Source organism: Microcaecilia unicolor, chromosome 1 (assembly GCF_901765095.1).
Source record: "Microcaecilia unicolor chromosome 1, aMicUni1.1, whole genome shotgun sequence".
NCBI lineage: Eukaryota > Metazoa > Chordata > Amphibia > Gymnophiona > Siphonopidae > Microcaecilia > Microcaecilia unicolor.
Window position 1 is genome coordinate 171,382,733 of NC_044031.1, and position 24,441 is coordinate 171,407,173.

At 40.8% G+C, this 24,441-nt stretch overlaps 1 protein-coding gene across 1 annotated transcript in view; it reads left to right on the forward strand.

Moving 5' to 3' along the window:
* The window catches only part of CREB5 (cAMP responsive element binding protein 5), a 245,152-nt gene that overhangs the window by 77,453 nt on the left and 143,258 nt on the right, over positions 1-24,441 (forward strand). Inside the window, exon 3 of the mRNA XM_030189971.1 lies at positions 30-140. Within this exon, the coding sequence (XP_030045831.1) occupies positions 30-140 (111 nt within the window). The remainder of the gene's footprint in view (positions 1-29; positions 141-24,441) is intronic.

Sequence of the window (24,441 nt, forward strand, 5' to 3'; positions counted from 1 at the left end):
AATGACACAACTCTTGTTTTTTTCTATAGATGGAGAGACAGATGGCAATGAACTCCAATATCATGGGAATGCAAGGCCCAAACCTTAATAATCCATGTGCTTCACCTCAAGTCCCTCCCATGCATTCAGAAGCCAAAATGGTAAGAAAAATCCCCCTTTTCTGCTGCTGCTCTTAAATAAGAATAACAGAAGAGAAAAACTTTAAAGACAATGTGTGATTGTTTTACAGTACAGTTGGTGCTGGAACACCAGCTGCTTTTTCATATTCCTATATCCACTGGAAGTTACATCGCGCTTTGCTGTCTGAACCCTCAGATTTCAAGCATTCGTGCCAAAAAAAATGTAGAAAAGAAAACCCAAGCAAATTTTTGATACTTCCGCTTTAGTAACTCTGGTTCATTCAGTAGTAACCACATCATAATTATTGTAATGCTGCTTCACAGGGTTTACCTAAGACATTGACACAGATTATTGCAGTAAAGCCAATTATGGGGATGAAATATATGGGATGGTATAACTCCAGTAGTTTATGAACTGTACTGACTACTTGTAACTTTTAGAATGGTTGAAGATTTGTTGGTTATGTATAAGATCCTGAGGAATACTGATCCATCCTATTTATTCTCTGTTGTACCAGTGCGTACTGTCATGCTTGCAATCTTTACAACAAGTTCTGAGTATTCCTGATCCTCATAAGATATATTTGGTATCTACCAGGAAACAAGTTTTTAGAGTGTTAGGACCTAATCTCTGGAATAAAGTTCTGTGAGATAAAAGTGGAAGTGCCTATGTTAAGATTTTGGAAACTTTTGAAGGCTGAGGGCCCTGTTTACTAATCTGCGTTGTAGGCGCGCTAACGTTTTAGTGCACGCTAATAATTAGTGTGCGCTAACGCTAGAGACACCCATATATTCCTATGGGTGTGTCCAGCATTAGCAAGCTCTTCCTAAATTTAGCATGCCTATAGCACGGCTTAGTAAACAAGGCCCTGAGTTATTCATCAGAGCTTTTGGAGTTAAAAGAATTGGTGGTGGTATATTTATTGGAAGTTTTATTTCTGATGGCAGTGGTATTTTGTTTACTTATCTTATTGTTTTTCCATCTCTCTATTTCGTTTTTATGTAGGTTTTTTTTCCAGTTATCTCTATTGTATTTTTATTTATATAATGTTCAGTGTTTACACATGAAATAATCCAAGAAAACCAGAAATTTAAACGTGAAAGCAGAACCAGTCAAAAAAATATAAAGGTCTAATCCAGCCCATATTAGAGAAAGAAAGGAGAAGTAACCAAGATAATATACTGATACCAATGTAATCTAAGAAAATAATATTAGTCTAACAGAGGATCAGTGCACTTCCAAATGTTTAGGACTCTCTATTCTCAAACTCATTCCTTACAATATAATAATCACTCATCTCTATTTAAATATCAAAATAAAGAGAAATTAAAAAAGAACAAAAAGTAATTCTTTGTCTCATAAAATCTTTTCCTTTAAGAAATTTTCCAGTTGTTAGGCTATTACCCTGAAAGGAAATCGAACACTTATAAAGGAATTTAAGAACAAAGGTAGCTCCTGTAGCTCAAACTGGGTCAATTCCCACCATGATTCCTTGTGATCCTGGGCAACTCACTTAACCTTCCATTGCCCCAGGTTCAAAAACTTAGATCATAAGCCCACAAGGGACAAAGAAGTACCTGCGTATAATAAATTTAATCTGCTTTGGTTGTACCTCAGGAAGGTGGTATATCAAATCCATGACCCTTTATCCTTTTAATACGATGAACATCTCAAAACATGTACATTCGTTGACCACAAAAAGAAAAATGGCCTTCTTTTGAAAGAGCATCTTTAATATTCTAATATTGTCATCCTCTCCAAGAAAGGAAACTTGAGTAGCTCTAATTGAATAGTTATCAAAAGAGTACTCCATGAAAGCAGAGCCATCTAAGATGTCCAGAGTGACAAGCACATCCTGTCCCTCATCCTTTGCATTCTTCTGAATCTGCTTAACAGAAACTTAATACATTTTGGATACAGTGATCAAATCAAAATCAGAGACATTCAAAATTTTGAGGAAATATTTCTTAAGCAACTCCAAAGGAGACAGTAGTCATGTCTTGGGAAAATTTAGGCATCAAAGGTTTCGAGACCACGTCTCAGTTTCCATCAGTTCCATGTGCTGATGTAAAATCAGAGTCCTTGATTTGTGGAGCACCCAGTCAATTAATATAAATAAAGCTGTGAATCTAATTTCAGAGTCAGTTGTTCCACCTGGTGCAATTCATTTCCATGTTTCTCTAACTTTGCCACTGTCCCCTTAGAAAAGCTAGAAACTTTATCCATCAAACCTTGTAGGTGAAAATCAGTACATGAAGCCCTCACCGGCTTGAGGACCTGCTTTCCAGTCTTCCATCAGCCTTCCATGGAATATTAATTGTATTTTTATCTTGCTTGTTTTATATTTGTGAAGTTTGAGTGTTACCTCAGGAATTTGAGGTGGGATATTAATTATATTCCGCCTGTTTGACAATGTACCAGTTAGAGTGTACCAACTATACACATAGTATCACTAAGTTTTAGATAATAGAATAAAGGAAAAAGCTATAAAAACCAAAATAAATCACAACTAAAAACCAGCTAGCTGATCTCTACCCCTCCTTATTCCACATATTTCATATTGTAACCAGGTACCTCTAAGTGCAGCCAAGGATAGAACAATCTCCTCCAGCCACAGGCTCCTGGTACAGTCCAGAAATAAATGTCCACCAGCAACTTCAATCTTAAGGACTTTATTCCATGCAGATTTCTAGTAGACCTGATACACAGTTCCAAAGGCAACATTCACCTTCAATCTTAAGCACATATAAGCCACCTAAAAGTGTGTGGCAAATAGTCCCCTTTAAGCAGTAGGCTATCAGCACATACCAGGATTCAATACAGGCTCACAGTCAGCTCCAGTCTAGGCTCTTTACTCAGTGCACAATAAACAGTAGTTCAGTTCCAAATAGAAGCAGTTTTTTCAGTTCATCATCACAGTTAAATCACAAAGCAGCAGTTTCTACCTTCTACTCTCTTACCATCAGGAGAGTTCAGTACTTTTTTAGGGACTCCTCATACCCAAGGGATTCCACCCTGCATCAGCTTCACTTGTAAATTCAATACTTTAGGGACCTCCCTTACCCAAGGATTTTCAGCCTGCAAATACTTTTGGGACTTCCTCACACCCAAGGGATTTCAGCCTGCTTCAGTACTTTATGGACCTCTCTTACCCAAGGGTTTTCAGCCTGCAACTGCTTCTCTCTTCCTTGGGACTCCTTCCCACCTGCCTAATCAATCCCTGGCTTCTGCTCTCACAACCAATCATTCTCCTTCCATTAGCTTCCCCCACACCCACACTAGCTGAGTTGAGCATTAGACTAATGATGAGCTCCTGCACACAGGGTTTCCTAACTCTCTTTCCCCACAGTGGCAGCCCATCTACACGTCCTGCCAGCTTACACCTATGTCTTCCCCCATTGCAGCTAGGAGTCCAGTCCGGGTTCCTCATCTCACCCCCTGGCTCCTTTCCTGCAATGCATTCTGGTACTTGTATTTCAAACTGACACTGCCTTAACCCCACTATCCTGGATGTGACTTTATCACAATATTATCCAATTTTCCAAGCAACCTTGTCTTTATTGCCCACTGAAACTGAAGATTATCAAAAATAATCTTCAGATCTAGCAGCAGGGCACACCACATACAGGGTACCATCCCTGAAAAAAACTCGGATCCAGTCTTTAGCAGCTTGATATCCTTTTGACTCAGAAAGGAAAACATCTTTTACAGACTAGATCTCAACATCCTTGGTGGACAGTACTGCTCCAACTTTTCTCTGAAAGACATTGTTCCATTGAATACCATAAACGCCACACACAAAGTTCTTGAACTTTCTGGCAAATGTACTATTTGGGAATGAAGCAGAACAATTGTATTTTATGTTTCATGTGCGGGGGTTCTCAACCCAGTCCTCAAGACATAGCAAGCCAGCCTGATTTTCAAGATATCTACAGTGAATTTGTATGAGATAAATTTGCATGCACTACCTTCGTTGTATGCAGATCTAATCTCATGCATATTCGTTGTGGGTATTCTTAAAACCTGGCTGATTTGGTATGCCCTAGAACTGGTCTAATGAACTGTATATAAAACTAAATCCATTGCCTTTTACAAGTACTGGAAACTAAATCCTAAAATTTAAGATTTAAGGAAAGAGAAAGGGGTTGAGATTTGATATATGATTCAGTGGTTACAATCAAAGCAGTTTGTATATTATATCCATGTACTTATTTTGTACCTGGGGGTAATGGAGGGTTAAGTGACTTACCCAGAGTCACAAGGAGCTGCAGTGAGAATCAAACCCAGTTCCCAGGCCACTGCACTAACCATTAGGCTACTCCTCCGCTCCATTTAATTCTAGGTTTACTTTGAATTGGCTAAGAAACTTTTCTATTCATGATATCAGTGACTCTTGCTGAAGAGAGCATCCTCATCTGCAGTTATAGATTCTCAACAAAGTAATTGTGGCAGATACTGTAAGCCAAAATTGAAGGCATGCAAGGAAAAGGGATCACTGTTGTTTAAAAAAAACCTTAATTGTGTTCTAGTCCTTTAACGCTGCATCAGCTGTGAGTTGCATCATGCCTGTATAGTTATATAATGCCCACTGGAGCTTCTCTCTCAATTTGCTGGCAGAAATGTTTCATTTTCTAATGTGGGATAAACCATTGCATACACTATATCATTCCTTTAATAGTGGCTAAACATTTTTCAGTAACAGCTAACTGTCGGATAGTTCGTTTGTAATACTTTTATAGTGGAGTTTAAATGGGACTTTGCAAACTACTGAATGTATTGGGATTGGCTGTATGTCAGTAGCAAGATCATGAAAATAAAATACCAGTTTCAGGTCAGTGGAACTGTATTTACTTCCAGAGTAACAGCAGATACACTAGAGTGTACAACTGTGTCAGATGCGAGACCCAATGTGAGGCTGTAAAAAATTATTCTTGTAATGTAATTGTAAGGTTTTATTCATTTGTGGCTTCTGAATGGTGTACTGTATTTCATGACGATGAAGGATATATATAAAGTGAGAGAGTCGAGATCTTACAGCAGCTCTAAGATACAAGTACCAAGTGCAGGGTGAGCATTCAGCCACTGAACTATGCAATGAAGTATGGACTGCATCTGTTTTGGTAGAATAGCTTCTATGGTGGTTTGATGACCAGCGTTCTGGGGGTACAACCTCTGCCTCCCTTCTCATCTCTGTTCCACTGTCCCCTTATTATGTATGTATACTGAGAAATGTTATCACTTTCACCCTATCTGGGGATGTTTTCGTCTAAAAGCAGCACCAATTTTGAATGTCAAGTATCATCCCACTGTTTGTAGACGACTTGGAAAAACTCGTGCTGGTAATTGCAGACTCCTGGTTTTCAAGTTGATTCCTACTGGCTATTGTTTGTTTCTTTGTACTTGACTTCTGAAAGACTGCAGGGATGCATTATTTACTTGAAAATATAAAAGTCCATTGTGGATATTCAATTTACTAAAATATGTCATGATTTCCTGTCTCAATTACTGTAGCCGCCTTGTCTTGTATTTGGCTTCAGGTATAGTGCAAGCTGGACTCTTCTCTGTATTTGACTCAGCCACTGTTCTCTCTAAGCTGAGCAAGAGTCCTCCAACTGCATTTGCTGCCAGTAGAGGGTGGTACTAAAATATTGTGTTTTCAATCACTTGGGACAGGCAGGTTCCCTGGAGAGTCCTGCAGAGCTTGTCGGTCTCTCATTAATTGAGCATAGGATAGTGAAACAGCACCACCCACTGGGAGGACTGTAGATGGGGGACTCCCACTCAGCTTAGAGGGAACAGTGGTCTCAGTTGGCTAAAACCATAAACTGTGGACCTGTAACAAGCTAGACAGGCAAGAGTGGTGTAGGTAGAATTGCTGGTTATTAGTACCTGTGCCAAATATCTGAGCTGGTGAGGGTATTCCAAGTGGTATCAACATCTGCACTAGAGCTTACATCTGTAGAGTGCAGCGACACTTTCCAACCCAACACATGCTGAGCCAAAGCAAATAGAACTTTACATAATGTACATTTCAAGCATACATGTCTGTTTTAGAAACTAGTTCCTCTTATCCTTTCTCTCTGTAGAAGTCGGAGTTTATTTAAGAGACCGCCTCTTTTATGTGTGGCAAATCATCTGTCTTTAATTCCCTTATATGACTTTTCATCATTGATTATATTGCAGTTCTTTTTTGGCCAGTAACTGAGCTGTGCAGAAAGTGTTACTTTTCCCAGTGCTTTTTCTAGTGATTCCACAGACAGAGTATACCACTGCTGGCAACAACAACAAAAAAACCCACCAGCACTGGGCCTTCAGGACTAAACATATCATTGCTTTCAAAATAAGCAAAAAGGTGCAGATTAACTGGGATCTTAAGCCAAATGTATGCAGGAAAATCTGATGAATATTCATTGTGGGCATCCTGAAAACTATACTTTGGTTTCTGGCTCTGGGGGATTGAACTTGTTTAGTGTAATGTTGCCTAAACCCCTCAGAAAAGGAGTGTTAACAAGCCCTTGAGTGAATGAATGAATGAATGAATGAATGGCTGCGAACTTTCACTTTAGAATGACTGAAGTGAGGCTGCCATGGAGACGAATTTCTCCAGGACAATATATCTGCACCTGGCTGATCCGGGGCCGACTCTAAAAGGGGTGGGACTTATTTATTTGTGGCATTTATACCTCGCTCTTTCCCGCTCGATAGCAGGTTCAGTGCGGCTTACAAAGTGTGGTACAAAGTATCGCATGGATGATACAAAGTATAGAACAAAGTATGGAACAAAGTGTCGTAGAGATGACATAATTACATAGAGTAAGACAATAGTAAGAGATGTGGGGAAGGGGTTGGAGTGTGGGTAATACTAGTGGTGTGGAATTATGTGTGGAATTATGTTTGAGAATTGGGCTGGGTCATTTGGGTAGGCTTGTTTGAAGAGGTAAGTCTTCAGCAGTTTTTGGAAGGGTAGATGTTCAGTGGTTTTTCAGATGTGTTGAGGTATGGCGTTCCAGAGTTGGCTGCCTATGACAGAGAAGTTGGATGCATAGTAGGTTTTGTATTTGAGGCCTTTGCAGTTGGGAAGATGAAGATTGAGATATGTTCTAGAAGTTCTGGTCCAGTTCCTGACTTAGGATAAGTCAGCCAGAGTGGGGTGTGCCTCTCCTCGCAAAAACTGAAGAGCAGGACTTCTTGACTGCTGCTGATGTCTCTGCTGCTATACTGGGGGAGGGGAGTCTGATTCACCAATAGTTTCCCACCCCCACCTCAGACAGTCCTGGGCTCATCTGGTATTCTTTAAGGTAATGGAAGAGCAGAGCTGCATGTGAAAAGTATGAAAGGGGGAGTTGGTTCAAGGAAGCAAGAGCTAAAGACAGTTTACTGGAAAAGATAGCAAAACTTGACTTATTCCATTCTGTATCAGCATTTAACCATCAGCTCTGTGGGTTCAGTGGAGCCATAGCAGTCTGAGAACCAGGAGTTTATAAGAGAATGCCTATGTCAAAGTAAGAAAAAGGACCAATATCAAAAAAAACCTGGTCTAGTTGAAAATAACTCATCACCAGTTAAACAAGATATTTTTACATATATGCACCTTCCCTATTGAGGAATGAAGATATGAAAGCCTATTTTTTTCTAGTATCCATAAAGTGAATTTTTATATTTGCATGATCAGCACTGTTTGTGAACTGGAATTGGTATTTAAAAAAGGACTAATGATGAATATATGTGTTGATATTGGAGTGAAAGCTTAACGCAAAACTATCCACCTTCTGAAAATCCATATATACAAAAATATACTGTTTAACTGGTGATGAGGTATTTTCAACTGGAGGAGAGTTTTTGATATTGGTGACTTCTTTTTTTTACTGAGAAGTAGCATCAAATTTTTTTTTGAATGACCACTTATTTAGTATTTTATAAAGGACACTTCAAATAAAAAACTTTATCCACACCAAAAAATTGATCATCAACCACAATAAACAGTGAATAATAGCAGATACAAAGTGACTAAAGAAGAGGGAAACGCCTCAGAAGTCTGTGATCATACAACACTCTACAGACCACAATTCTATCTTTGGCCAGAAACACTTCTCCCTTCACTCCCTATTTCCACGTTGGAAATATTGTTGTAAGACAAGTAAAATGATTTAGCAGTGATTGTCCCTGATGAAGCTGTATGGTGAAACAGGTCCCCGTTAGAAAACATGAAAAAAGTAAGTGTGCATAAATTGTGGAAAAGATGAGTATTATTGAATTGAGTAATTTACAATAATAATAATAAAACTTTTTTATAACTAGCTATATCTTTAAAAGTCTAAACGGGGAACAAATCATATACAAAAATATTTTTAAAAACACAATAAAAATTATTTCTTTACACAACAAACTATACAAAAAAATCTACAGTTCAAACATACAGCAGATTAAAATTTACATGGTATTAAAATAATTTATACATCAGAGGAACCAAAAGCCTAAAGAAATAAATGAGTTTTCAATGCTTTTTTAAACTGGTCCATGTTTTGTATTGAACGGAGTTCAATGGGCAAAGCATTCCATGATTTCGGACCTTTGATGTGGAAAATAGATGATCTGCATTCTTCTAAGTAAGCCTGATGAAATGAAGGCACATCAAGTAGCTGTTTCTGAGATGATCTCAGAGAGTGAGTAGGTTGATCACATCTTAGAGTGGCACTAAGAGTTGGTGAAATATTACCATTCAATATTTTGAAAACTAGCAATAAAATGTTAAATTCAATGTGAAATTAAAATAGGGAGTGAAGGGACACTATCAACTATTATCCACTATTTATTGTGGTATTTGATAAAGGAAACATAGGTGCAAAGGTCTAGACATGCTTAGATGGGCTCTATTTAGCTTTCCATGGGTTTTAAGATAAATTTTACAATTGAGGTGAATACTTAGACAATTTTCAGCAGCTTCTTCTTAATTTTTCAGTTTTTCTATAATTATTCTTTCACATTGAAAGTGTAGAGTATATTGTGTAGATTGGTGAAACAAAGTTGTACTTTAATGGATTTTGTATTTTATGTTTTACAGACCAGAATGTGAATAATGTACAAGGGTGTAAAAATTTTGCAAGGCACCGTATCCATTTCTTGTGCATTCCACACATATTAATACATTCATCCAGATTTCATGTCATCTGGTTGAAATGAAATATCTACCAGCCTTTAATTTGGATGAGAACTGTCACTACATAGTGATATCTCAGATGTTATAAGGAGGCCAAGAGCCAGAACAAATGTGGGGGTAGTCTGGTAACCTGAATATCAATCTATATTTTCTCCTCCATTTCACTGAACCCCTTCCAAAAGCTGATTTTGGAAAAGTGTACAGGAAGTCAGTATGTACCTCTTTCACTGCATCTTCTCCAAAATTCCTGTTTCCCCTTAATCTGTGTAGAAATGAGATGTGCTGCTTTCATCTATTTCACACTGGAAGTGATGGCATCCTGTTAGTCTTCCTTAGATGAATCTACACACAGTTCCTTTGTCCCAACTTGCCAATATTGGCACTTTCCTCCACCTGTCATGTCCCTTTAGATGCAGCCTATTCTCCCCGGATTAGCAAAGACCTTAAAAAAACTGCTGAAGACAGTGGACACATAAATTGAGAACAGCGTGCTATAAAAATGGATCAATTGTCTTAACTTGTAATTTAAAAAAATGAAAAAGAAAAGGGAAATGCTTAATTTTTAAGCTGCCCCGGGAATCATTTGAAGTACAAAAAAGCCTTTTGAGTATAGCAAGGAGAAAGAACAGCAGCGAGACCTCAACATTTCCTTTGCACATGCATTAGTAAAACTTTAGGGATATCTGTACGTGTCAAAATTGGGGTTACGAGCGAAGCCATCTTCCAGCTTTCTTTTATAGTATTACAACTTCTGGTGTTGCATTGCCACAGCATCGTGTATAATTATTCTGGATCCTTAATGGTAAAAAAAAAAAGAGTATATATATATATATATATATATATATATATATATATATATATATATATATATATATGTATACACACACACACACACACACACAATAAGATGCCAATGTGGAAATCAGATAATACAGTAACATAGTAAATGACGGCAGATAAAGACATGTATGGTCCATCCAATCTGCCCAACAAGGTAGCCAGAGCCGCATCCGCCACTCTGTTCAGGTTATAGTCATTCATGATTAAGAACTGGTTGGCAATTTGCCATCATACCAACCACATATAGACAGTTAAATATGATGGTCTTGAAACAATTAGAAACTTGTCATTAAACTTCTAAAGTTAGTATTTCTGCTTCTTTACGTTTCCACTTATTTGCTAAGTCCTAGATTGTGCCATGAAGAATTCTGTTTAGCAGTCTCGTATTGATAAAGAAGTTGCAGTTCCATTAGATAGAAACTAGTGTACATAGAAAGTGAAACCTTCCAGTTCTCCACAGCATAGATGGAAAGAGTGGTGAATTAGTTTTTGTTGATGATTGCAGATTCAATACTTAAAATTCTACATCAGAAAATTATATTTGTAGCCTTGGAGTAACTCCTGAGTGGCATCCAGGACTTTCAGGGGAGGTACAGCTGATAAGCTCATTCTCCCTTAAATCCAGTACTTTGTTGAGTGGGGGAGAAGTAACTTTCAAGGCTCTACTTCTTGGATCTTTTTTTACACCTTCTCCTTCAGCAGGTAGCAGATAAAATCTCACTTTTTTTACCCAATCGGAATGTCTGTCCAAGCACAAAGGGGTCTTTAGTGAGCAATCAATTCAGTACAAGTACAGATGCCAACATTCATCAAATAAACTTCAGCAGCAGAACAGAACCTAAAGATGGGCCCTTGCCTTCCTGGTTCTAAGAACAGCAGCAAAGTCATGTGGAGTCAAATCAAGGTCCCTTGATCCCAACATCCTATCTCTAATGCTGGCCACTTGGATCATAACCAGCATATCCCAAATAGTGGATCAAAATTGACTTATTTCAAGGGATAAATGATGCCTCTCCCAAGTGCATGGACTTTTTATCCAGGAACCTGACTGAGCCTCTTCTGTAGCCCACTATGTTAGCTGCCTTGGCCATGTCCTATGGCAACAAATTCCATAGCTTATATTATGCACTGCATGAAAAAAACCACTTTCTACCATTTGTTTTCAGTCTTCTAGTCATTAGTTTCATGTAGTGCCCTCTTGCTTAGTATTATTTGGAAGGTTAAATTGTTTCCTTAAACATCTCTCTTCCAAGCTGAGGAGCCCTAGCCTGTTTAGCTTCTCTTCATAAGGGAGGTGTTCTTCCCCCTCTATCATTTTGGACACCTTTCTGGTACCCTTGTCTAGTTCTGCTATATCCTTTTTGAGATGGAAGTGCAAGATCTGCACACCATGTTCAAGGTGCATTCACAGCATGGACCTGTACAGAGGCATATGGTATTCTCAAGTTTGGTCTCCAGTCCTTTTTCAATAATCCCTAACATTCTCGCTGTTTGTTGGCCAGTGTGGCACAATGGACTGGCAATTTCAGCTTATCGTCCAGAGAGAAATGTCTTTGGTGGAGTCAGAACCCAGCATTTTGTACCTCTGATGGCTGTGTTCCCCTATTTGCATCACTTTGTACTTGTCCACATTTAATTTCATCTATGATTTATTAGATTCCAGTATCCTTATCTCATGTGATCCTTCTGCAATCCTCACTATCCTCTGCATTATAACAATGAATAATTTTGTGTCATTCACAAATTCCATCAGTTCACTTGTTGCTCCTTTCTCCAGATCATTTCTTAAAATGTTAAACAGTACAGGTCTATTGATTCTTTCATGTTGTTTTAATTCTGCTTCCTATTTCCTGTTCTTTAGCCTGTTCCTAACCCACAATAGGGCGCTTCCTCTTTTACCGTGATTTGTTAGTTTCCTGAGGAGCCTTCTTGAGGGACTTTTTCAAATGCCTCCTAAAAATCAAAATATACTATATCAACTAGCTCACCTTTATCTACATGGTTGTTTTAGAGGCTGGCTGAGTTTTGGTTTTGGTGGCGAAACTGATCTCAAATCCTTTTTCCTCCCAGTTTTGGTTTTGGTTGAAAGGTTATGGCCATGGTTTCGGTTTCAGCCGAAACTGACTGTGTGTTCGGTGGAAGCTGAAAATTTGTGCTTTTTCCTGTTTGTCTCCCTCCCTCCTCTCTGAACAGAAATTTCCTCCCTCACCCCCCCCCCCCCCCCCAGCCCACCTGTGAGTAAACATTTGGGTTCAGAATCCAAATTATAGCCTGGATTTAGTTATTTAGGGCTAGATTCTATATATGGCACCTGAAATATCCGCATGGAAAAAAAATACGCTTAGGCGTAGTCTCTAAAGTATGCCCATATGTTATAGAATAGGCTTACATTTCCACATGGTATATAAAATACACCAAGCGCCTCTCCACGTAACCAAATTCGGGTGCAGCCATTTACACAATGTTTTACTTGGCTTAAATTGGCTACAGAGCAGGTGTATTCTATAACAACCTGCATAGATTTTAGAAACACCCATCCCCCGCCCATGGTCATACCCCTTTTCAACTATGCGACATAGAATTTAGGCAGATCACGGTCCGGCATAGGCGCCCGGTATAAGAGGCTTGGGGAGGCTAAGCCTCCCCAGCTGCGGCGGATGGTTGGATCAGCTGTTTTTCTCCGAGTCGGGAGCGGTCCTGAATCTGACTTGTCTTCTTTGCAGACAGTGCTGCCGCCATCACCGCTGAGCGTCGCCATGCCCATGCCTAGTTCCGCCCACCCGGGGCTACTCGTCAGTGTGTCACCAGCGGCGCGCCGTGTCCCTCCTCCTCCTCCAGTCCTCCTCTTTTTGCCTCCACTGTACACCGCCGATCCGCCTTCGGTTTGGTTCGGGCTTGCAACGTTACGTCACGGATCGTCTAAGGCCCGCTCAGCCAGTAGTTAGGCTCAGCGCCTCAGCCTTCCCTGCTACGAGAGCTCCTGAGTCCCGCCTCCCGTCCGTGATGCAATGCAACACTTCCTGTTCTGCATAGGCGGGAACATGCGGGAAGGGCCGTTATTGTAGGGAAGATTAAGAAGAAGACTCAAGGCTGAAGCTGAACTGAAGGCTGGTAAGTAAGAAAGTGACCTGGTTTTGCTGCACACACTGCTCTACTACTCCTAGATTAAACTGCACTGCTGTCTGCTGCTTGCTTCTTGCTTGGAACAGAACAGCATTTTATTGATAATTCACTAGACTGACTGATTCTGGGCAGGTCACGGTGTTTTTCAATCAAGATGATGTTGCAGAGAAAGATCAAGTGGGCATGGCATTACTCCTCCCTTCCAACTTAAAGGTGTGTGGGAAAAGGGGGGGGGGTCTGGGGGCCCGGGCCAGGAGTGGGCTATCATGGTAATTTGAGGTGTTGGAGGGTGGGAGGTCCAGGTGGCCTACATGTACCACCAGGGATGTTTTTGGAGTTGTTCCCACTTCCTTCCCAGACCCAGAAATTATGGCATGCAGCAGCGCACGTTGGATTTCAGGAGAGGTAGGTGCTGACTCTGAAGGTTTTAAGTCAAAACAAAAAAATAAATATTTTGTTTCATGCAGATCTCTTTTGTTTAAACATAACTAACTAAATGGGCTATAAGCCCCTAATGCTTTTGGTTTTCCTATATTTTGTTTGTGATGACTCTGTGATCTCATCTCAACTTTGTGGATACAGGAATTTGTCCATTATTAACCCTCAGTAGGACATTTCAAATCCAGTTTTGATATTTTGGACATTTGATAGTGTGGAGTTTTTTGGGGTGCTAGATGATGTTGCGCCGGGCCTACGCCTTATAGTTCGATCATCTTGGGCTAGCTGGGTGGCGTTACTGAACCCCCCTTTTTTTCTTCACTCTATATGCTGAAAGATTCACATTTAACTGTGGGTGATAACTTGGTCCTGTATCCTGTTTTATACACAGGTAGTGTGAGACTGTGGCTTTAATTAATTACTTGCAAGCTTGAGTGCATCAGTAGTCATAAAGATGACTTATACTGTGCCAAAATTGAAATTTGAAAACTCTTATCTCTATCTGGTCGTTAATAAAAGGAGCTCATTGTGAATACTATCCACCCTAAAAGGATGTTTTGTGGCTGTACATGAGAATTGTGACATGATCCTGTATAATATTGTTGATGGTCTGCATTTTCCGTATGGGTGGTATATTGGTGTATTAGGTTCTGCCCAGTGTAATATTTATGGTACAGTAAGGTTATGAGTGTGTTTTTGCACAAAGTTGTGCATAGTGTTTTGCAGTTGAGCGATTGTGGTTAGAATATGCTTTGAGCAACCACTTTATGCTTTGACATATGATAGATATCTAATATCTAAATTTAATAAAAGGTATTGTGACTTTTATTTTTATTTTTTTTCTGTGTGTTATCAGACAATTATGGATTTAAGCTCTACCCCTGGCCCCACCCCTAACCCCACCCCCTTTAGCCTCCCCAAACAGTTGGGCCACCGACCGCCTATGCGGTCCGGAATATGCTTAGTGAGTTGTGCACGTAAATCTTAATGCCAGTTAGTGCTGATAATTGCTTGTTACCATCCAATTGACAGTGCTGATTGGCTAGTTAACCAATTAAGTTACACACATTGATATAGAATACGCTTCGATTTCCATGCAGAAATTAAGGCACAATATATAGAATCCCGGGATTAATGCTGATGAAGAGTGGAAAGTGTGGATTAATTTGCCACCCCCCACCCCCCCCCACCCCCCCCACCCCCCCCATTATACTGGTCCTAACCTGGCCAAAAATACTTTATCCAGTGAGAAAATCTCTGCATATCAGAGTTTCTTCGCAGAAGATGTGCACTCAGTCTGCCAAGCAGCACACAGGAGCCTTGTGAGGACTGCACTGGACTGGCAAGGCTTGCACAAATAACAAGTTAAGGGAGTCTTTTACTAAGGCGTGCTGGCGTTTTTAGTGCACGTTAAAAATAGGCGCAACGCTAAAGACGCCAATATAGTCCTATGGGCATCTTTAGCGTTTAGCGCACACCTGTTTTTAACACGTGCTAAAAACACCAGTGTGCCTAAGAAGAAGACCCCCTAATACTTTTCATACTCAGGCTTTTTTAGAGCTCTGGGTGGCCACCAACAGTCTTGGTGATTTGTTACTCTCTAGTTTTCAGTTTGCTGTATTACATCTTCTATACTTAAAGGGCCAAATTCTATAAACCTTGCCTTCAAAATCAGCACCGAAAAACCATGTGGTTATTGTGATTCTATAAACTATGCCTAAAGTTAGGCGTACTTTATAGAATATGCCTATGTGCCGTTCTTGCGACTAAAATTTAAATGCAGCCATTTAGGCCATTTAGGCCACCTAAAACCAGGCCTAAGTACCTAAGTTAGGTGCAGATCGGGTGTATTCTATAATAGTGTGCATAGTTTTTTGAAAGGCCCACAACCCGCCCAATCCATGCCCATGGCCACACCCCTTTTTTGACTGTGCGCATTAGAATTTACGTGCACCGCATTGTAAAATACGCCTAGAAACTTGTGCATATAAATTATAATTAAAGCCAATTAGTGCTGCTAATTAGTTAAGTACCAATTATTGGCGCTGATTGACTTCTTAATCAATTAAAAATTAGTGCGTACAACTTAAGGCGCCATATGTAGAATTTGGGGAAAGTGAATTAGTTGTTCACTCCTCTCTGTAGACTTTAAATTCTCTCCACACCTCATTTTCTTAGACTGCTGGAAATATTTTAGATATTTTCCTCACATAATAAACGAGAGAAAAGAGAGCCTTGAACGCAAAAAGACAGATTCGGAAAGCAAAGTCATGAGCAGAGTTATTACAAGGTTTCAGCAGCACACTACTGATGATGGAAACAAATTGAAGAAAGCTCAGAGAGCTCAAGAAGTGAAGCCCAGAGTGACTGGCTCAAGGTCACTTGCTAAGTGCTTATAATGGGCTTTAAAAGTGGCTGTGCGGGGCTGTCTAGCACTGTATGTTAGGTTAGATTGCTAGCACTTTACTGGGTAGAGTTGCAGCTTTGGGAGCAGGTGATCCATTAAGGAAGAGCACTTCTGCCCAGGGTGATGAGCATTACAACTGCATAAAATTCCAGCAGCAAGACAGACAGAGCCAAATACTTAGCATGAGGTGGAAGTGTATGCATGTACACTGGTGATTTTGGAGAAAGGAGCCATAAAATAAATGGGATGGTTATTTGTATAGCACTACTAAGTGTACACAGTGCTTTACAGACACGCAGCTCACAATCCAGTCCAGACGGACAAGAAATGCAGACAAAACATTGGAGGCGCTTTGAGTTAAAATAAAGAGAGCCTTGAATGCAAGGTGTGAGGCTTTTGCAAGGTCTGTTTGAAGAAGCCATGTATGGGTGAGGGAAAGAGGCCATATGCAGAAAGGAACTGGGTTCGTGTTTAAGAAGTGCCTCAAAGAGAGATGTTTTAGGCTGGATTTGAATCTGGCAAGAGAAGGGAGCATGGCATTTAAATATTTATATATAGCATTTGTACTCCACATTATCCCAAACAAGTTCGGGGTCAGTGTGGCTTACATCAAACTTTAAAGCAAAGTACAATAAGGATTACACAAAAGCAAGCAAGCGACAATAAGAGGTCTAACATCATAGCAGCAGAATGACTCATTTGAAAATATCAAACTAGCTAAGAGAATTACAGTGGTCAACAATGTCAAGGAATTCACTAAATAAAAATGCTTTCAACAATTTACAAAAATTTAGGTAAACAGAAACACTCCTAATTGACTTTGGGAGGGAATTCCATTGCTTAGTAGCTTGTTATGATAAACTGGCATCATGAATCGATTTGAACAGAGATTCAAGCAAGGCGCAGTGCCCCCACGGGTGCACGGAGCCGCCCATAATATGGCTCCGTGCCCCGACGGGCATGCGCCCTGGGCCAGCGGGGTGCAAGCGAGGCGTGATGGGCATGTGCCCGCCGCCAAAGGGCACCCTGCTAAAAATGGGGAAGAGCCACAAAGGGGTTTAAAAGCCCCTGGGTGGAGCCCGGATGGCCTCTTCAGGCGTCCGAGCACCAGCATACACCCAGCCCCCCCCCCCCCCAATTACTGTGAATTGTACCTGTATATATCTTGTCGCAGCTTTGGCGGGGTACCCAAGCCTGATGGTATAAGCTAGGCAGCTAGGATTGCTGCGCTTACGGTTGAGCTCCCCTGCTGTGTGGCGGGGAGCAATGTTTACGACTGGTCAGTCTTGCTATACAGCAGACTCGGTTGGATAATGAGCCGAAGGCTGAATGTTGGATAATGAGCCAAAGGCTGAATTCGGCTTGGGTATACCTAAGGTTTTAAGATGTATTATATCTAAATAAAGCTGCGGCCAAGTTGTGCCATATTTAAGAAAATACCATGTGTTGGGTTATTATTATTGTGTTATTATTGTAAATATCAGATAACCTTTATGCCCGAGGGGTCTCGGTTGCCTATATTATTACAATTCGGAAAATTCATATTCAGAAAGGCTGTACTCCGGGCTATTGATGCAGTTAGCTAGAAGGTGTGGATTTGATGTTTCATAGTGGAGGAGATGGGTATGAACATGAGCAGCTTGGCTACTGACAGCCAGATGCACAAAGGTCCCATTAAGGATCCATTTGCGTTTCCAAATCGGTAAAAATTTACCGATTTAGAAACACGGAGGGATTCACAAAGAAAATTGCTGCTCGTTGCTTTTGTGACCCAGCTCATTTGCATGCGATATGGGGGAAGCAAGTCGGTGAGCTGAGCATGCGCAGAACAGTCAATCGCTATGCGTGGCTGCTCTGCGCATGCTACAGACGACTCTCATACACGCAGACAAGTTGCGTGTATGATAGCAATAGATTTACCCCTTTTTTTTTTTTTGGCAAACACAAAAGCTCTTTTTTTTGGATGGGCATACCTGTATTGCAGCTCCCTGCCTCCCGCTGCTGGGAAAAAGTGAGAAAAACCTCTCTGCTGCTCTCCGCTCTTCTGTGAGGAATCAGCAGCATCAGGGCTTGGTTCCACCCTCAGCTGTTCCTGCTGCTCCCTTCTATTGGCTGGCTGACATCCTAGAACGCCCATCTCCCTGAAGATGGACTCTCATTCTGCTCTCTTATTTCTCCAGACACCCCTCTTCTCAAGTTTCACTCGGGGCCAGATGCACTAAACTTAACGAACCAGCAACGTGGTTTTTAAACTGGTTCTAGCCAGTTTAGTGCTTCTGGCCCCGAGTGAAACTTGGGAAGAGGGGTGTCTGGAGAAATAAGAGAGCAGAATGAGGTTCTGCAGAGTGTCTTCTTTATAAAATTCAATGCAGTTATTCAAGAAGAGGGGTTGCATGTCCCCAGATGTGCCTGAAATGTATTCATGTAGCTAAACTTATTAAAAAAAATGTTATAACACTAGTTGTTACAGCTAGTGTAACATCCTATAGTTATCTTACAATCTAGCAAACTGCCAAATCAGTTAATGAAAACTATCTGCAAAACTGCAATAGATGAGCGAGCTGAGGATTCCTAGAATGCAGAGCCAGCTTAACCATTAGGTAAATTGGGTGGCTGCCGAGGGTGGCAATTTCTGAAGGGCGAAAAAGAGTAGCTACAATCAAAAGAGCACTCTAACTCAAAGAACCATCAATGTGTGTTTTTACCCACAGGAAGGGTGGGTAGTTTTCAAATAGTCTATTTATATGGATTAATTACTTTGTGAAATTGCCCTCGTTATATAACTTTTTCATATTTGAAATTATGATGTCCAGTTTTCTACTTTTACAGGATCATTCTGGGAGGGGTGGAGTTGGGGTGATCATGATTTTCAGCTTTTTTTTTTTTTTTTTTTTTTTTAATTATCAAAATCATGGGGAAGAGGGGCTATGGTCCTGAAAAATTAATTGAGTGGGTGCAAGGCAGATCAAGTGCTGGGTTTACCCCCATTGCATGCAGGGACTTGTTCCGATTTTTCAGTTGCATTTCCTAAGAAAATTGATAATACAATAAAACTACGACACAATCAGCCCTGTCGGGAGAATCTGAAGTGAGCTGGTAATCCTTGTTATATCATCATAATGAGCTTAGAACAAGATAATTCATGCTGCTGAGATCTCAACAGCCTGTAGTGAAGAGAGATCCTTTCATGGCAGACCCATGAGAAACCAACTGCAGTAGTTTAAGCCAGATGTGCCAAGCAAGTGGGTTACAGACAGTTCTAGGAGTGCATTCAGTCAGGAAGGGATGGAGTTTTGAGGGGTGATGGTTATAGATGTAGTAAGATCATGAATTTGAAGAGAAAGAGAAGCCATTCAGAAGTTCAAATAAGTGGTTGCATGTCTCTTAAAGTATTTCCATGGCCCAAATCTGATGATGATTTTAAAATAGTATCCGAGATTGTGAGAACTGCCTGAAGCCTTCCTTAGACTGCTGGGAATAGTCATTTGGAATTACATAGCATCTTTCATCCACAGTTTTTTCCAGCTACACAGACTGGAGATGAGAAATTGAATGATGACATCTAAAAGGAAGAGGAGTAATAAAATCATAGTTTGCAAGATCACAAATTTCATAATTTTGGAGGAATATTTTTTTTGTTACATTTGTACACCCTGGTTTCCCACTCATGGCAGGCTCAATGCAGCTTACATGGGGCAATGGAGGGTTACGTGACTTGCCCAGAGTCACAAGGAGCTGCCTGTGCCTGAAGTGGGAATTGAACTCAGTTCCCCAGGACCAAAGTCCACCACCCTAACCACTAGGCCACTCCTCCACTCCCTGTTTGCCTGGGTCTCATCAGTAAAGGTACTTCCCCCATAAGCTGCTGTGATAGCAGGAAACAGGTTTTGAAGCGCTTGGGCATTTGGTGTGTGAGGAAATGCTGTGTGTAGAAGCAGTAAACATGGCCACATAAAGGAGCATGAACCCTGGATAAGAGCTGAACTCAGTTTTCTCTAGTGCTGCATCTGCCTGGCCTGCTCCTTTCCTGCCTTTTTCACACTGTTTTTTGTTCTGGATAAATTAATGCTGTAAAGATCTTATCTGTACTGTTTGACAGAACTGGGATTGTATTGTGTTGGTTCATGCACTGACTGGGGGGGGGGGGGGGGGGCACAGGGCTAACAAACAGGTCTTTCTTCTACTTGGTGTTGAAATGGTCCCACTGTCTCTGATTTTTTTTTCTCTGCTTCTTCCTGCTCTGCTTTGGAATGATTGTCTTTTCAGTATCTCTCTTTCTCCAGAAAGCACCCCAGTTGAGTTTTTTGTAACTATAGTAATAAATGGAAAGGGGGGGAAAAGGTAATGGGACTTGATATACTGCCTTTCTATGGGTTTTGCAACTTCATTCAAAGCGGTTTACATATTACTTATTTGTACCTGGGGCAATGGAGGGTTAAGTGACTTGCCCAGAGTCACAAGGAGCTACAGTGGGAATTGAACCCAGTTCTCCAGGATCAAAGTCCGCTGCACTAACCAGTAGACTACTCCTCCATGCTCAAGCTTTTGTGGACAGCCCAACCAGGCCAGATTGGTGAGTCTATATCTATGTTTGCAAACGTTCCTTTGTTGCTGTAAAATGCTTCAGTGCCTGTACTTCAGCCTTCAAAGGAAGACCTGGATGAGGACTCTCTGTACATTTAGGCCCCGATTTGTCAAGGACTTTCCTCACAGACACATAACAATTCATAGTGAATCAGGAAAGTTTCATCACAAGAGCAAGCAATAGTGAGTGCCACCTTGTAATAACCAACTCCAACACTGCCTATTACAGCATACAACATCAAGAAATTCGTTTTCACAGAGAAGGTGAAGGTTGTGGAGACAAAAATGGTGACCGGAATTCAAAAAAACTTGGGATGAACACAGATGATCCCTAATTAGAAAATGGGTGGTATATAAAAAAAAAACAAAATTTAAGATGACTGCATGTGTGTTGATGTGTTGAGTGGTGCTTAGACAACAACTCAGGGTGTGAGGAACTAAGGCCAGTGCTGGGCAGACATCTGTGGTTTGTGTCCAGTATATGACAAAACAGTTTAGGAAGGGCTGGAGTGGGCTTTGATGGCCACTCCAGTAGTTGGAATGTGACGACTTCTACAATCTGGGTCCCAAAATGGCAAAAGACAGATCAGGATCATGAAAGTACTTTATACTACATTCATTGTTGGTTTAATGAAGAATTGATGAGAGTGACTGTTGGGCAGACTGGACAGCCCGTTCAGGTCTTTATCTGCTATGATCTACTACTGTGTTATACTCTCCAGGGCTGTTGCCAGATCCACAAAAAGAGCTGTTTGGGACTGTTCCTCTGCACTGAACTAACATACCTAGTGTTGTGTCCCATCATTGCCTTTGGCCAATTTTATGGCAATTATATTTTATGGCATTTCAACTAAAACTAACCAAAGAAAAAACACACTGTCTCACCCCAGATTACACCCTCCCTATCTCAGACAGCCTGAAAATCCTTGGTGTTACAATGGACCGCAACTTAACACTAGAGCGCCAAGTGACATCCATAACAAAGAAAATGTTCCACTCAATGTGGAAACTCAAACGCGTGAAACGACTCTTCCCAAGGGGAACATTTCGCAACCTGATACAATCAATGGTACTAAGCCATGTAGACTACTACAATGGAATTTGTGCAGGATGCAAAGAACAAACCTTAAAGAAACTTCAGACCACTCACAACATGGCAGCTAGACTTATCTTTGGAAAAACGCGATTTGAAAGTGCAAAACCCCTTCGCGAAAAACTACGCTGGCTCCCAATCAAAGAACGCATTGCTTTCAAAATCTGCACTCTGGTTCACAAAATTATCTACGGTGAAGCTCCAGAATACATGACAGACTTGATCGACCTACCAACTAGAAACACATCCGAATCAACACAAATGTAGCTAAATCTGCACTACCCAACTGCAAAGGACTCAAATACAAATCAAATTATGCGTCCAGTTTTTCCTACATAAGCACACAACTGTGGAACGTATTACCAAAAGCCTTGAAAACTATGAACGACCACCTAAACTTCCGGAAAACACTAAAAACTAACCTGTTTAAAAAGGCATACCCTACCGATCCAACATAAATGCCTGATCTCTGCAACACAACAAAACTAACGAACGTAATGGACATAACACAAGTCTTCCATTGTACGATTCCCTAGTGTGGCTGTGCCACATGAACTTTATCTTACCTCAACATCACTTTGTATTTGTTTACACCAGAGTCTGTAACGCCTCTCCGGTACTATGTAAGCCACATGGAGCCTACAAATAGGTGGGAAAATGTGGGATATAAATGTAACAAATAAAATAAATAACAGCTGTCACACAAACTCAACCATCAATTTTATGTTTTCACAGGATCACTTGGGGAGGGGGGAATCATGATTCTGATTGCCAAAATCTTTGGGGGGAGGAGGGAGAGACTAATATGCTGAAAATTAATTGAGGGGCACAAAGTTAAAAGTTGCCTAGGGTGCCTAATGACCTTGCACCGGCCCTGCCAAAATGCACAGCAGTATTAATTCTGTAGCACATGAATATCAGTTGCTCAGAGTCTGGCTTATCTTGGCAAAGAAAAAATGCAAAAAAAAACAAAAAAAAAAATCATGAGCATCTGACAACATAAGCAAAAGTATTTCAAAATGGTTGGGGGTGCTGAACACAAATTGCCCCTTCTTGGACACAATGAAGGAGCTTGCTCAATACTGGGGGTGCTCAGCACCCACTGACACCCACAAAGCTGGCACCTATGTCTGATGACACATTGATTGGTCCTGAGGCTGAACTAATTTACCTCCATTTCCTGATAGATGAAGTTGCAACAGAATTGCATGGTTCCCTGAAAAACTGGAGCAGCTTTATAATGTATTTTTTATAGTACTTTATTAGACCAACAGCATATACATATCACAAAACATTATAGTATACAAACATTTGTGAAAAAGAGAAAGGGCCAAGGCAAACAAGGCCTGGTTAGCTATATAAAGTCAGAAAGTCAGCATCTTTGTGGTGTTTAATTTAATTCCCTGCAAAAGGCTCTATGCCAGCAGGTGTCAGCAGCTCTCCTTACTGCAGCACTGAAACCCACAGAGGTCCCTGTCCTGAGATCAATAACAGAGAGAACTGATCAGCCACACAGACTGAGCCTCCATTATCTGGTTTACTGCTTCCAACAACCTCCTGGCTCGCTGTCCGATCTGTGTTAAACAAAGCAAGTTGTTCAAAAATCTTCAGGTTGGAGCATTTCAGTCATTACTTCCCCTCAGAAATCCTGATGCACTTTTGTAGCAGGGAAAACAATCCCCAGAAATGCATAATTATTATTTAAATAAGTCAGAGATTCTTAGCTTCCAAATAGCCTGGGGTTGCTGGCAGAGGCAGTGACCTTCCAATTTAGTGATACTGTTTATAATTCTTTGGGGAGCTACTTGCTTGTCTTTTGTATATAATAATCTCCATGCTACAGTAGCAAAGTCTTCTTTGGCATAATAGTCCTTGCTTAAGATTGCAGTTCTTTAAAATAAAGAAATAAATAAAGGTATGAACCAATTTGCAATTTTTACCAATTATTTTTTGTATAGTTCAAACGAACAATACAATGATATAAGTGGTCACTAAGGACCCTGTTTACTAAGCTATGCTAGCGTTTTTAGCGTGCGCTAAACACTAGAGTCATCCATATGTTCTTATGAATGACTTAGCATTTAGCATGTGATAATCAGCGCGTGCTAAAAATGCTAACGTGCCCTTAGCGCTATTTAATAAACAGGGCCCTAAGTCTTCAAGAACCAAAATACGTTGGTTATTAATTTTTGCTCTCCGCCCCCCCCCCTCCCAATGTATAATATTGTAGGTGTACATAGCATGTAGAGCAAGAGTGGAAGGGCTATACTCAATGGAGTACACACAGTTACCAAATAGGGCTGGCATTTGGGGATGGCAACCAAGGCAAATACCCTGGGCTCCCATACCCTTGGGGGCTCCAAGCCTGCCTCAAGCTGAAGAATGCACAGTATGAAGACGGGCTTTGTGACCTCTAGAGTTCTTGTGTGGCTAACAAGGTGCAAGGTTCCACGTTAGGAGTTACAGACCAAGAAAGGGATCTGGGTGTCGTCGTCGATAATACACTGAAACCTTCTGCTCAATGTGCTGCTGCGGCTAGGAAAGCGAATAGAATGTTGGGTGTTATTAGGAAAGGTACGGAAAACAGGTGTGAGGATGTTATAATGCCGTTGTATCGCTCCATGGTGTGACCGCACCTTGAGTATTGTGTTCAATTCTGGTCGCCGCATCTCAAGAAAG